We start from the raw sequence: 16,196 nt of genomic DNA on the forward strand, positions 1-16,196 counted from the left end.
TCCAAACTGGGAAGAACATAGAGTAAATATCCAAAGCATTAATTAAATTAGTTTAAGTAATGCTGATTTTAGCTCCTGCAGATTAGCTGTATTGATCACTTCTGAGTCCACAAAGTTGAATCAGTTCATCTGGACACAAGTTTGTTGTAGAGATACGTTTCGTCACTCAGTCCGAATGACTTCTTCAGTCTGAAGAAGTCATTCGGATTGAGTGACGAAACGTATCTCTACAACAAACTTGTGTCCAGATGAACTGATTCAACTTTGTGGATTTGTGTACCTGGATTATTGAGCATGCATCAACAGATCACTTCTGAGTCTGGAAGTTTGGCAATGTCTTTTGTAAAAGATTGTAAAAGAGTTTGTAAACGATTTCGATTTGTGAAGAGGAGACAGAGGAGAGATGAATGCACCAACAGACCAACAAGGCCGTGAAGTCCAGCTGCACCAATAACAAAGACCATTTAAGGCTGAAAGCTAAAATGTAGGTGTTGTCAGAAATACTGTGGGTCTAAAACAACTAGCCTAACTTATCACTAAAGTAGTTCTAGCAAAATTGTAACTTCTGAGGGCATTACAAATACAAATGCCTTAAATAATATCTATTTAAAATTATATATGTTATAAGAATGCATTACGGATAAACAAAAGTCACACCATGGTGTTGCCAACTTGATACCCATCTGGGTCAAGGTCAGCTCCCTTCAGGAACTCTTGAATGCCAGTCTTACTGGTACTCACACCGCTGGGCAACAGGACATGAAAATGATGAGCAAAGTCCTAGAAAGACATAAATACAATAATCAGATCTGACATAGAAAAAAAGTTCATTTCCAAGATATCAGAAATGTCAAAACTATCGCATTAGTGTAAGCATGTGTGAGTGTATGTTGCACACCTTAAAGGTGTACTTGATGCTGTATCCAGACTGTCGTATTCTTACTGTCTCTAGCATACCAGTGTACCGCAGCTGCCTCAGTACTAAAGCATCATTAAATCGCAGAGGAAGCTGAAAAACACACACACACAGAAAAAGACAGTTAGATGTCATACTGAAATTCCTTCTTTCTATAGTAAAGAACAAAATCGACCAGCAGTACCTTTTCTGCGTTTGAGCGAATGCATTTCACAAAGTAAGGCTCAGACTGACCCAGGGTGTCCATCAGTTTGTTAAGTGAGGCCTGCACAAAAATGGACAAAAATATTGCGACACTTTTCTTCTTTTCTTCTTTTCATTGACTTGACTTAAAAATAATTCTTAGTTCTGCAGAAAAAGGAATGGAGCTGGTGTCTATGACTGACCTGAAACTGTGCACTGATGCTGGGAGGTTTCTTCTTTTTGTGCAGGTGCAGGAGTGACTTGGTGATGCGGTCATGAAGTGTCAGGCTGCTCAGGTACTTCAGGGACTTTACGTTTAACAGATGCTACAAAGAAGTATCAGAAATAAGGAAAAATAAGCACCCAGTTGGCAAATCTTACTGGTAGACTGGTGGACTTTCGAATAGGTCACTTTATTCATTTTTTTTAATTTTTTTTATGCATTTTCTCCCTTTTTTCTCCAGATTTTTAGCGCGTTAATTTTAACTACAAATTAAGTATTATTGCTGGAGGTGTGCTTATACCTTGGGAAGGGCGAGCTTGGCCTTGTAGTTTTTGTTGCGCCTGTGCAGACAAAATACCAATCAGTACAGTACAGAAAGGCACTCAATTAAATTTTACTATGTACCAAACGTCTGACCAACACTTACATAAGAATGCCCTGTGCTCTTTCTAACAGCTTGCTACTCATGGCGTTAACAAAGATCCCATCATCTTCGTGTGAGGAGCAAACGGAGGTCAGACGACTAGGCCTTGAGTTACGATTATTACACCCAGAGAGCCCGTCTCTAAGAACAGAAGAGGAGCACAGTTAAGCAGTAAGAGAAAGAGATATTAATACAGTCATTTGTATAGTTTGTGCATCATAAGGGCATGCTATTCATTTAAAACAACAAAATGACTATGTGATGACCGTACCTAGTGGATTTTTCATTGACCGTGTTGGTGCCCTGAAGATTTGACAACGAGCTGCGTTGATTTTTCCATGTGGTGCAAGGATCTGTTAAAGGTTAAATCATAAGCAATTAAATAGTGAGTACAGCGCATTCAAACTGGCCTTAACTAAAAGCAGACTATATTAGTAAATGTATGTAAGACATTTGTGGGTACAGGCAGGATGTATCTGTTCCAGTTTCCAACCTCGCTAAAGCTCTTGTAATTAAACAGAAGTGATATTATGCAGAAGTGCTCCAATATGTAGTGAAAACTATTCATCAGAAAAGTGTAGGCGGATTTAGCAGCATACTGGGAATCTAAATAAATGCGTAACGTTTTGGATGAAATGTTCAACAGGCATATATAGATGTGGTGGCTGCATATTTTTGGCTAGTTAGTGTATAAGAACAGTAATTTACAGACTGTAAACAATATTGTGAAATACACTAATGGAATTAAAGCAGATTTGAACTTAGAACACCCTGCTGAGACCTACTGTCTACAGGAAATAATTCCAGACAGTGTATAACCTCAGGGTTACAGGGGGTGATCTGTATTGTGTTCATTGCCCATCTGACACATCAAGTAATTTCCTCTGAAAATTCTTGACTAGATACAGCAGCAGTTACAGGAAAAATCATTTTACCAAAATGCCCTTGTAAAATTTTTTATACAAGTCAAATTATGACATTATGAATCACCTATAAATACAACTTTGGAATATTTGTAAATAGGACATTGTGTGAGTATGTGTGTGGATAAACCCAATTCCCAAAAAAGATGGGACATTTTAAAATGCAGTGAAAAGAATCTGTGAATTGAAAGAAAACATTTCCAGTGCTTTCACTGATCAACTTTACTGTATTTTATAAATATAAACACATTTAGAATGTATTGCCTGCAACACACTTAAAAAAGGGGACAGATAAATTTTCCGCACTGCTCTACCAGCTTTCCTATTAATGAGACTATTCATGGTTTGGGAACTGAGGACACTTAACTTTTGCAGTTTTGCAAGTAAATTTTTTCTCCATTCTTGCTTGATACGAGACTTCAGCTGCTTAACAGTCAATTGACCAATTCTTTACTTCATGCTACACTATACATTTTCAATAGGACACAGATCTGGACTGCAGGCAGGCCTGTCAAGCACACACACATTGTTGTAGTGCAAACAGAATGAGGCCTGGCATTGTCTTCCCAAGAAAGGACGTCACTTAATAGCAGCATGTCTCTCTAAAATCAAAATTGACGCCTTGCATCAATGGTACCTTTACACATATGCAAATCACCCATGATGTGTGCACGGATGCATGCTATACCATGACAGACGTTGGCTTTTTCAGCTTTTGGATAAACATTGCATTTCTGTTTTTTTTTAACCATGGACCACAAAACACAATTCATTTGTCTTTCAGTCCATCTGAGATGAGCTCAGGCCCAGAGTGGTGTTTCTGGACAGAATTAATATTTGACTTTCTCTTTGTAAGCAGATTTTCAGGTTGCATTTTCCTGATGTGGTGGTGGAACATGTTCTCCTGAGTCCATGTGGCTATATTTATCACAGCGACATGATGGTTTCTCACACATTGTTGTCTGAGGGCTCGAAGATCACACACATTTAGTAGTGGTTTGCGTTCTTGCTCTACATGGACTGAGATATCTCCAGATTCCTTGAATCTTTTTACAATATTATGTAAAGTAGATGGGGCGGCACGGTGGCTAAGTGGGTAGCACTGTCGCCTCACAGCAAGAAGGTCCTGGGTTCGATTCCCCAGGTGGGGCGGTCCGGGTCCTTTCTGTGTGGAGTTTGCATGTTCTCCCCGTGTTTGCATGGGTTTACTCCGGGTGCTCCGGTTTCCTCCCACAGTCCAAAGACATGCAAGTGAGGTGAATTGGATATACAAAATTGTCCATGACAGTGTTTGATATAAACTTGTGTACTGATTAATCTTGTGTAATAGTAACCGTTTCATGTCATGAATGTAACCAAAGTGTAGAACATGACATTAAAATCCCAATAAACAAACAAACAAACAAAGTAAAGTAGATGGTGAAAGATACCTTACTTAATATTGTACATTTACATAAACACCTGTTTTTACTTTCATTTGCACCAAAGCAGGTGAAGCAAATCACAATCGCTTATGCTTGCTAACTAGAAATCTAGATTCCAAACTAGATTGATAAACTTAGTGACTTGGTTTTATATTGTGATGTTAGAGTGTAAAAGTAGAGGTAGCTCAGTGATGAAGGTACTGGACTAGTAATCAGAAGGTTGCTGCCCATGCCATGTTGGGTCTCTGAGCAAGACCTTTTACCCTCAATTGCTTGAATTGTATTTAGTCATAATTGTAAGTCGTGCTACAAATGTAAATGTGTTTCCTTTAATGTTTTGAGCAGTGCATATTAAATGTCAAGAGAATAACTTGTAGTCTTACTGTATTTGTCGTCTTTACATCTCTGAAGTATCTCAAGGCTTCGCTGGTGCACAGGGTGATGCAGAAAACTAAAGCTATCCACACGTTTCATTACTGTACACTGCACTGCAGTGTCAGATCCCACTGAGAGAGAAGAAAAGAGGCAGAGACAGCTATTAAACTCTTTAATTAAATCTTTAACATACAGGCATTTTACAAGTCCATGCAGGTAATGCACATGGTGGTAGTATATCATCCACTCAACATGTGTAGAATTACAATTGTGTGAGTATACATGGACTTACCACTCTTCTTCTCCCCATGCCTTTTTCCAGCTGCTCTGAATGCCACTATAGCTCTGAAGTACGCTCTGAGCACAGCCCAGCGGAAGGTGGCCACAGGATCAATCCCCATCAGGCTACAGATAAAGCCGATTTTACTGCTCTTCAGCAAAGCTACGATGTCCGGCCGCATGTGGTCTGTGTTCTTCTCCCGAAAATCCTATTCATAAAGATAAAGGAAGTATAAAAATATAGATTAGATATATAATAGAATCTATGTATAAGCAACCTGGAAATGTTCCTATGTATTTTGGCTGCATTTCAAATGCCATTCTATTGTAATAAATAGTACATCAATTTAGCAGTTGGCATTCTAAAACCCTATGTAGTATGTGGTACAAGACTTCTGTAGGAAGCAATGTTTAGCACAGAATACACATATTTAATAAGTCCGTTTCAAAGTTTTCCAGGAAGATTAAAGCAAAAAAAAACTTGAATTCAGATTTTTTTTACATTTAGAAATGAATGGAATTCTGCTACCGGCAGGATGGGCACCTACCCGAACAATGATTTACTTGTTCAGGTAGGGTGCTGGAGGGAATTCCTCATAACTGATGCAATTACAGCCTCTGCTGGCTAATTGATGGCCTGAACAGAGACGAGGGATGATGATATCAGGGTGTGGCTAAGCTGATCCACATATGAACTCGCCTTGCGAAAGTGAAAAGATGCAGTCGGCTACTGCACTCATGTCGGAGGGGGCGTGTGTTAGTCCTGGCTCTCCTCAGTCAGAGTAGAGATCAACATCAGTAGAGAGGATGCGTAATGCAATAGGGTAATTGGATTCGACTAGATAGATAGAAAAATGTAGGGTGCTCGTGTGGTGCAGCAGTGTAACACGCTACCCAACCACTGCTGAGATCTCAAGTTCAAATCTCAACTCTGCTATCGGCCAGCCGGGCACCTACACAGACACAATTGGCTGTGTCTGAGGAAGGGCGGGTTGAAGGGATTTCTCATTGCTGCTCCAATTGCGGCCTCTGCTGGCTTGTTGAAGGCACCAATACAGACAGAATAAATAATGGAGATCAATGCATGACTCTTCTTAAGTGATACTGATCTCTGTGTGATCCTGCCTCATGCAGGTGAAACTGCACACATGCTGAGTGGGCGTGTTTTAGGTTCGACCCTCTACGTTCAAAGTCAAACAGTCTGTGTGAAGCTGTGAAATTAAAATACAGACCAATGCAATATAACATAAGTTAACATAATATAACAGGTAGTTACACCAGATTCATCACTTCACAAGTTTAATGTCAAACACAGTCAGGGACAATTTTGTATCTCCAATTCACCTCACTTGCATGTCTTTGGACTGTGGGAGGAAACCAGAGCTCCCGGAAGAACACAGGGAGAACACTGTTCCACCTGGGAATCAAACCCAGGACCTTCCTGCTGTGAGGCAACAGTGCTACCCACCGAACCACCAAACCGCCCTGCTGATTAGTTAAATTAGGCGTGTTAAATAAGACATGATGTTGATACTCCAGCATAGAGACTTGCATATTAGTGTGGGGAACGTGTTACCCAAAATAGCGGCAGCAGCATGTGAAGAAATGTAAGTGCAGATGGGAGATGGATAAAACAGACATAATAGCTAAATAACATAAAATTGCTTAATGGTTATGTGTTATTGTTACATGATGAAATAATCAGTACAGCCTAAAAAGAGGGAGAAAACAGAATATTAGAGTTCGATTTGTCCATTAGTTTCAGCACATGAACCCGGCTTCCTCTGCTTTTTGCTGCTTATGCCACGTGTGGCTTTAAAACACTCCAGCAATAAAGGCTGTTAAAACAAATAAATGCAAATGTAAAAACTGGAACATGTATTGCAGCCAGCTCAGATGCTAAACATGTGCTTCAAATAAACTCACGGCTAAAGGCAATTTCAGCCAATCAGATTAAAAAGCAAAAATAGGTCAGTGGATGTGGTATGTGCACTGCTTCCTTCCTAAAAGACTCGTTTACTTACGTGCACACACAACATGGAATGCACAATACAAGGTGAACTGGTATTGTTAGTATTTACTCAGGTAAAAAAGTGCTCTTTGGGACAAACAGAGAAGTTTAAAGCAAATTCAGAAAGACTCACAGCACAAAACACAGCAATAGAGTACAATACAGCTGCACTTGTAAATCCTGATGGCAGCAATGAGGTTTAGGATTAAAAAAGATTTTGCATTAAGATATTTTACCTTGACACTGTATTTGACCTTGCCGGCATAGTGGCGAATGATGAAGGCTGGCTCCATGACTGCAGGAAACTCAATGTAGCTGTTCCCTTCATGTTGCCTCTTGAACTTATCCAGTAGAGTCTGGTTACTTGCCTGGGGGAAGCTAAAGAACCAGAAAATAATCTATTAAAATATTCCCTTCTTGTTGTAATGCATGATGTACTGTACTAACAGGTGTGCGACTAAAAAGCTGTTTGATTATTTTCATCTAATTTCCATGTATTTTGGTGTGCTGAAAACGAAAAAAATATTGAACAAAATCCTGGACGTCAGGATTTGCCACAAAATGAAAAATTCTCTTCAAATTTAGTAAATTTTTCTCAATTTTTGGTATTTTTTGATCTTAGGGTTTTTAACCAAATTTAAAGTCAAAATTACTTTTAATTAATTCACATCAGTGCATTCAAGATATACAATGCCAAAAAAATATAACTTTCAAAGAAATGAACTTTCACAGTGAGCTAATGAAACCAGCATCAACATGTTGCAAGCTGAACGCGCAGGCTCTGACATGCCCGGGCTTGATTCAATAGTTTTTTCTTGGTTCTCGCCTGTTCACACTTTTTTATCTCAGTTCGTGTTAGCTCGTCATTATTCAACCATGTTTCTTAAAATGAGCATTATGGCTCAGCAGAAGTGTATTAATTCGCCTGACAGTTTCTGTTACATTTGTGGTGAATATACAGTGTTGAAGCAACAGCTGAATATTACAGACTTTGTGAAAAAAGTATACTTCGCATACTTCGGACTAAAGCTTGGAGATCAAGATAAAGCTTGGGCGCCTCATAAAGTGTGCAAACGGTGTGTTGAGGACCTCCGAAATTGGTTCAAGGGTAAGAAAAAAGCTTTCCGCTATGGGATTCCTATGGTATGGCGAGAGCAAAAGAACCATAGTGACGATTGTTACTTTTGTTCATGCGATGTGAAAGGGTATAATTCAAAATGGAAGCATTCCATTTCATACCCCAATCTTCACTCAGCAATTCGTCCCATCCCCCATGGCACAGATATACCAGTACCCAAGGCCCCTGCTACCTTGGAAGAGATAACTAGCTCCGATGAAGATTCGGAGTCATACCTGAACCAGATGATGAATCAAGTTCTGACTTTGAAGATGATACAAGACCAAAATTGTTTTCCCAGGAGGAGATGAATGATTTGGTAAGAGACTTGAATCTTCCCAAAGATGCCGCTGAGTTACTCGGATCAAGGCTCAAAAGCAGGAATTTATTGTTGCCAGGAGTGTCTTTTTCATGGTTCAGACATCGTGAAAAGGAGTTCGTTCCTTACTTTGCCCAGGAAGATAAGTTGGTTTATTGCATCGATGTCGAAGGTTTGATGGGTCAATTCAAAATCCAATATGATTCAGCGCAATGGCGTCTTTTTATAGATTCTTCAAAAAGAAGTCTCAAAGCAGTTTTACTCCACAACAAGAGCTTATCAACACAAGAGTTTATCAATACCATGACAGATCCTCAAAAAGAAGGGTGGATTGCATTTACAGAAGTCATAAAGACATTTTTACGCAATAACAAAGATCCTGACTACAAAAAGATCGTCGGACGAATGCTGAAATCATTTCAAGCTTTAGGTTGCCTGATGAGTTTGAAAGTGCATTTCCTCCACTCCCACCTTGACAACTTTCCTGAAAATTTGGGAGCTTTGAGTGAAGAGCAAGGTGAACGATTCCACCAGGACATTAAAGAGATGGAAAGAAGATACCAGGGAAGATGGAGCATTACAATGATGGCAGACTACTGTTGGACGCTTCAGAGAGACATTCCAGATGCTACTCACAAGCGTAAATGTACCAAGAGGAGCCTCACAGGGAAGAAGAATCGATTTTAGTGTGTGTTAGTGAGCTCATTCCAGTTAAAAAAATGATTTTCATGAAAAATTTGTAATAAAAAATTAATTTTATAAGTCTACTTTCATTTATTTCGAGGTATTGCCTTATTTAACATAGTTACCTAAATTGTCAGAAAATGTGATGTCCTATGACAAAACGGAGGTCATTTTCGGATTCAGCGCACCCAAAAAAAAAAGATTACGTGGAATAACCAAAACAGCTCTTGAAAAAATTTTTTTTGCAGACCTGTGAGAGTGACAGTCCAAGTATCCAATTATTAAGCTAATATTATGATAAACAAAGTCATTCTTGGCTTTTTTTTCCAAAATGTAAAACATCCTGTTTTAAAAATCTTAAAAAACATTTTAGACCAGGGGTCTATTATAAACTGTTAAAACAGTAAGAATGCAATCGACATGCTCTACTGCACTAAATAGCAATCCATGATTTATTCAATGATATTATTTTATTGTATTTTCATGTTTTACCACTGCTTTATCATGATCAGGGTCACAGTGGGTCTGCTTTCCCCTTAATCACTGGGCACAATGCAGTAATACACACCAGACAGGATGCCAGGCCATCACCAGGCCTTGACCATCCCCCTTTCTCCCTTAGACATAGTCAATCATGTCTGTATATAGACAGATGCCTGGCCAGCCGATAGCACTGCTGCGCATTCAAACCCTGGATCCTAACAGTAGGGAGTATTATCCCTTTTATTGGCCTTGCAAAAAATTTTGTCAGAAGATCTCAAACCATATGTGTAAGTATAAATACAGTGAAAATAAGACTGCTAGTAGAAATGCAAATATTTGGTAGTTTTTTATAAGAATATCAGAACTTCATAGTATTTGCTATGATTTCCCTATTTCTGTAATGCAAGCATACGCTGGAGCTGGTCACCATAATTAACCTCCCTATAAATGCTTAACAAAGTTTAAGTCATGTGAGGAAAATTCACACAGTCAGCACACCTTGGCATACTTTTGTCATAAGGTGGGTCTGAGTCATAATCCTGCTACAGTATGACCCACAAGGATCCAAACCAGTGGGTATAGAATGTCTTTAAATAATGGAGTGGTACTTCTCTTTGTCAGAGTATAGATGATTCTGTACATGTGCTCAAATCCAAAGTAAGTTAAAAAAAACTTACACCAAAAACTTTTTTTAATAAATCAACCCTTTTGTACTGCCCAGCATCTCAAACTTCATTTGTCAGTAAATGAGCCTTGTCAAGAATTTTGCCTTGTTTATCTTGATGGGCAGTGGTTTAGATCCTACTTGTCCTTTAAAACCAGTACTACATGCCTTCTTTTCACAATAGTTCTGATAATTGAAAGAGATGTGGTCATAATTGGTCTGCCTAATTGTGAATTGGATACAAATGGTGTAGTTTCAGAAAATGCCATGCACTGGAACCCTCAGTTCAGCCACAATTTGATACTGAAAAAACCCTCCTTTTTAGAAGCACTATTTGATTTCTGTCACATTCACTTAATTCTGATTCTGTATTCTTTACAGTCACAAGACAACTTAAAGAGCACCCTTATATATAGTAAATGAACACTGACTGCAAATGTATTAAATTACATAAGCAAGTGTCTGATGAGTAGATCAAATTCACATACTCAAATTAACTCAATAATATCCTACTGCTTTTCAGCAGTGTCAAATACCAAGTAAGTCTTTTTTAGTAACACCTGTTTTTTCTGTGTTGTCCTAATGAGATTGCTAAGACCTCTGGATAAAATATAGGGCTCTCCCACTAGGGTGCAGGGTTGCTGCTCCACTATAAGCTTGAAATTTCAATAATGTCTCTTGGAATTTTTTTTATACCCTTTGCCCTTTTGGTGTAAGGAATAGATCAGCTACTTAGTTTAGGACACATCTTGAACACTTGAATGTCTGGGCGGTTTTTATATAACACATCACACATCTTTATTTACTTGCTGCAATATATTTAAAAACACCCACAAGTTTCAAATGTACTCACTTGCACTCCTCGTCCAGCAGGTGAAGCAGTGCTGTGGGTTTCTTGCTGATGAGATTGATGCAGCTTGTGTTGTCAATGTACTCAATCATATGCCAGCTGATGCCCTCTGCACGATATTCCTCCTGTACACACAAAATATAACTTTCATTAAAACACTGACAGCCACATAAATACTGCACTGCTCTGAAAGACACCATTTATAACTAAGGCATCTTGACAGAACGTTGTTTTTGGCTGAAATTACCTTTCACCCAAATTCTGCCTTGCTTACATGCAGACTCTGATCGACCAAGATTTTATTCCTTGGGTACTGCAATGAAATGAGAAAGGTTGCTGCACCACGTAGCATGTAATTCCCTTCACACCACAGTCCGAGACACACCAAGTCTTTCCAATGTCAATATTCAAGTTTTCTTAGTCATAGTTTCAATCCTTCAAAGCAGTGGGTAATTAAATGTATTAGTGGATGTATAATTTTTGTGTTAAAATCTGAACTGTAATCTAATATGGGTTAAAATATGGGCATAACATTTTAAAATCTGGTGCAACATAAGTGGCACAAATACAATATATCAGCAAGTGCTAGTACAACCTTTTGTATTACTTAAATATTTGTCAACACTACTTGCCACTCTTGACTACAAATGTGCATACTGTAGCTTTACATTCGGTTAATACCAATCATATTGATTTATTGTCAACTGTAACTAGTGTTTTTAATACATTTAACACAAATCTAGACAGAGGGCCAACCCTACTGAGATCACAAGCTTTTAATCTCAGCTATGTTATCGACCAGCCAGGTGCCCACACAAACATGATTGGCAGTGTCTAAGGGAGGGTTTCTGTGCAGTGCTACTGAACTGATGGTTGGGATGGTTGATTCACGAATAGCAGTGCGTGAGACCTCTGCTCTGTAACCTCTGCTGTCAGGTTGAGGTGACTGCACAGGAGATGGAATGCATAGTGTCTGGTGTAAAAAGTGGCTAGTGAGAACGCATGTGATGGGGTACATGCTATTCTGTGGCTCTTCTTGACAAGATGGTCTAACCCAGGGGTTTTCAACCTTTTTGGACATGCGCCCCCTTCTGTGTGGCAACCTCGAACTTGCGCCTCCCAACTCAACCCCCCCCCCCCCCCCCCCACCACCACCACTTAAAACTTGCCCATTAAACCTGCGTGAGTGTGTGGTAAGCGAGACAAATGCCCCCTGGACAGGTACTCGCGCACACCACAGGTTGAAAACCCCTGGTCTAAGCAACAAAGGAAGTCCAATTAAGAATTGTAAACATCTATTGGCATAAAAGTAAATACACACAAAATAGCAACTGATGGCTGATGGCAATTGATATCAGTGATTTGCAAATACTTTTGAAGTGTATTTAACTGAATAATCAACTGCTAGCAAGAAATCATCATACATACAGTGGGGCCAAAAAGTATTTAGTCAGCCACTGATTGTGCAAGTTCTCCTACTTAGAAAGATGAGAGAGGTCTGTAATTTTCATCATAGGTACACTTCAACTATGAGAGACAAAATGATAAAAAAAATCCAGGAAATCACATTGTAGGATTTTTTAAGAATTTATTTGTAAATTATGGTGGAAAATAAGTATTTGGTCAATAACAAAAGTTCAACTCAATACTTTGTAACATAACCTTTGTTGGCAATGACAGAGGTCAAACGTTTCCTGTAAGTCTTCACCAGGTTTGCACACACTGTAGCTGGTATTTTGGCCCATTCCTCCATGCAGATCTCCTCTAGAGCAGTGATGTTTTGGGGCTGTCACTGGGCAACACGGACTCCACAAATTTTCTATGGGGTTGAGATCTGGAGACTGGCTAGGCCACTCCAGGACCTTGAAATGCTTTTTACGGAGCCACTCCTTCATTGCCCGAGCGGTGTGTTTGGGATCATTGTCATGCTGGAAGACCCAGCCACGTTCCATCTTCAATGCTCTCACTGATGGAAGGAGGTTTTGGCTTAAAATCTCACGATACCTGGCCCCGTTCATTTTTCCCTTAACACGGATCAGTCGTCCTGTCCCCTTTGCAGAAAAACAGCCCCAAAGCATGATGTTTCCACCCCCATGCTTCACAGTAGGTATGGTGTTCTTGCGATGCAACTCAGCATTCTTCTTCCTCCAAACACGACGAGTTGAGTTTTTACTAAAAAGTTCCATTTTGGTTTCATCTGACCACATGATATTCTCCCAATCCTCTTCTGGATCATCCATATGCTCTCTGGCAAACTTCAGACGGGCCTGGACATGTACTGGCTTAAGCAGGGGGACACGCCTGACACTGCAGGATTTGAGTCCCTCTCGGCGTAGTGTGTTACTGATGGTAGCCTTTGTACTTTGGTCCCAGCTCTCTGCAGGTCATTCATCAGGTCCCTCCGTGTAGTTCTGGGATTTTTGCTCACCGTTCTCATGATCATTTTGACCCCACGGGATGAGATCTTGACCCCAAGGGAGATTATTAATGGTCTTGTATGTCTTCCATTTTCTTACAATTGCTCCCACAGTTGACCCCACTGTAGGTTTTATTATCATGGCCAGTCTCTACACCATGGTATTTCTTTTAATGCATCACTAAAAAGCAGTAAAAGGCAACAAACTGTGCTTGTGATTTGTAACTTTTATTGTCAGCCTATTGGTAGTGCTCCTCCTTGGTACACACAAAACAGCCAAATTAGAGAGTAATTGGCAATGGGAGTGCAAACACTGGACTGAGGCTTTACAGCCTGTGGCAGGGAGGTTTGTGTGTATTTGCTTTGGCCACTATCCAAAGGGTACACACTATCTTAAGATAAAAGTGGTTGTGTGTGTGTGTGGGCAAAGGCATGATGTTCACTCCTCTGCATGTGCTTCCTACACTATCTACTGATACGACTGAACACCCTGTGTAGTTCCTCTACAAACAGAATACATTTGCAGATGTAGTGAACAAAAAGTAAAACTGTTCCAAAAAGTCCTACATATACAGTATCAATAAAACATCAATAAAACAGACACAGAGTCACGCCTACCAGTTCTAAGATTAGTTCGAAACACTCACTGTTGATATAAATCTTCCACCTAGAGTGCAGGTAGGATGATGATGATCTCACACTAGTGTCACAGAATCAATCACCCCTGAGGTAGTAATAGATGTCCCCATTAAAAAAAAAGTGTCAGAACAACTTGGTTAAATATTTTATAGATTTAATGCCACCTTTGGTAAGGACGAGTTAAAAAAGCTTATTACAATGTATTAACAAGTAAAACCTAATATTACACTGACAACATAAGAGAAAGCTAACCTTTATCTAATGTAATTTATACCAATTTTTAGGAATTTTTAGGAACTTTTAAGAACTGTTTAAGCAGCCAGCTATGACTTTCTATTTCCCTGGTCATATTTATATCCTAGTGAAACAGTAAATTATTGACAACTTCTTCAGTTCCTAAACAGTGAAATTAAATAAAAAAGCAAAACATAAAAACAGAAACATGCTTCATGGCATGAATTATTATTATTATTAAAATTATCATTACTGCTAAGTGCTAGATTCCGACTCCTGGCAGCCAAAGGATAGTGTTTCTACAGAATATCTTGTCTTCTGTTTGGGCCTTCAGACTTCTTTATGGTTCGTTTATTATTTCTCTGTTATTTGTTGATCATCTATGCCATCCAAGATACTCCTTCATTAGCACCAAAGTTTAAAGGCTTTTTTATCGTCCAGCATAGTGTAGCCAATCACGATGTTTGTTTGGAGACAAATCTTATACTTGAAGATCTTTTCCAGTTTCTTCGTTCTCTTAGGTGCCAGTCTATGTCGAATTTCCCAACTGCTGTATCCTTTGCTGTTAATAACTGATACAAGTAGGCAAAAATATGTCTCCCACTATAACATGTTCTCCATCACTGATAAAGTAAGTGATCTTTCCTGTTGTCATGACTTTTGTCTTCTTCATATTGAACTAAAGTCCCATCTGTTCACTCTGTTTTTTAACATTACTTACAAGAGTCTTCAGGTTTTCCTGATTTTCTGCTGTGAATGTTGTGTTATCCGCATATTAAAGGTTATTGTTGTTTCTCATCCTTATGCCAATCTTGAATCCTCCAGTCCAGCAGGACTTTATCCTTCAGTGTTAGTCCCCTTATTAGATGTTTAGTGTACAGGTTGAAGACAGAATCTTGACAGAATGCAGCCTTGTCACCCGTTGCTATTGTGAAAACAGTCTGTTTATTTTCTCTCATGACTGTGGCTTGTTGATCAGAGTAGAGACTCCTCATTAGAACAATGAAATGCTCTTGTACTTCCATTTTCTTGAGGATGTTCCATAATGCTGAATTGTAATGGGACCTATTTTTTTGTGTACATTATTGGGATATATATATATATATATATCATATATATATATATCATATATATATCATATCAATATTTCATAGAGCAGCATTTATATATATATATATATATATATATATATATATATATATATATATATATATATATATATATTAGGGCTGTCGAAGTTAACGCGATAATAACGCATTAACGCAATCTCAATTTAACGCGATTTAAAAAAATAGTGCCGTTAACGCAAATTCTAGTTCATGTTGAGACTTGACTGGTAGAACCAACGTTTTAATGTCGGACTTGCCACCGTTGTTCATTTGCGGTTTGTTAAAATAATATAACTGAGCGTCGTAGGGATGCACTTGCATAATAAAGAAATAAATACACGGTATATTCACAAGTTGTCGGGAGCAAAACACTTTATTAACTTAATCTGTTACGGCACAGAATACCGGAGTCAAGCACGCTAGTCCATGAACTATGGAAGCCCCAAAAGGGTCAAAACACACTCACTTCGTGTAGAAACGTCCACTTTTCACATTTCACTTAAAAATCCTTGTTTTCTATAACATTTACACAGATTTTATTTAATGCGATTAATCGCGATTAACTATATGAAATTCTGAGATTAATCGCGATTAAAAAATTTAATCGTTTGACAGCCCTAATATATACAGGGGTTGGACAAAATAACTGAAACACCTGTCATTTTAGTGTGGGAGGTTTCATGGCTAAATTGGACCAGTCTGGTGGCCAATCTTCATTAATTGCACATTGCACCAGTAAGAGCAGAGTGTGAAGGTTCAATTAGCAGGGTAAGAGCACAGTTTTGCTCAAAATATTGCAATGCACACAACATTATGGGTGACATACCAGAGTTCAAAAAAGGACAAATTGTTGGTGCACGTCTTGCTGGCGCATCTGTGACCAAGACAGCAAGTCTTTGTGATGTATCAAGAGCCACGGTATC

At 38.9% G+C, this 16,196-nt stretch overlaps 1 protein-coding gene across 4 annotated transcripts in view; it reads right to left on the reverse strand.

The window, feature by feature from the left end:
- The window catches only part of myo9ab (myosin IXAb), a 157,335-nt gene that overhangs the window by 25,452 nt on the left and 115,687 nt on the right, over positions 1-16,196 (reverse strand). For all 4 annotated transcript variants that reach the window (XM_062993052.1, XM_062993055.1, XM_062993050.1 and 1 more), the window contains exons 12-22: positions 10,879-11,000; positions 6,995-7,136; positions 4,761-4,956; positions 4,477-4,599; positions 2,018-2,099; positions 1,750-1,887; positions 1,624-1,663; positions 1,303-1,425; positions 1,101-1,181; positions 899-1,009; positions 658-780 (exon numbers count right to left, since the gene is read on the reverse strand). In XM_062993052.1, the coding sequence (XP_062849122.1) occupies positions 658-780; positions 899-1,009; positions 1,101-1,181; positions 1,303-1,425; positions 1,624-1,663; positions 1,750-1,887; positions 2,018-2,099; positions 4,477-4,599; positions 4,761-4,956; positions 6,995-7,136; positions 10,879-11,000 (1,281 nt within the window). The remainder of the gene's footprint in view (positions 1-657; positions 781-898; positions 1,010-1,100; positions 1,182-1,302; positions 1,426-1,623; positions 1,664-1,749; positions 1,888-2,017; positions 2,100-4,476; positions 4,600-4,760; positions 4,957-6,994; positions 7,137-10,878; positions 11,001-16,196) is intronic.

This window comes from Trichomycterus rosablanca, chromosome 1, assembly GCF_030014385.1.
Source record: "Trichomycterus rosablanca isolate fTriRos1 chromosome 1, fTriRos1.hap1, whole genome shotgun sequence".
In the NCBI taxonomy this organism is placed as follows: Eukaryota; Metazoa; Chordata; class Actinopteri; order Siluriformes; family Trichomycteridae; genus Trichomycterus; species Trichomycterus rosablanca.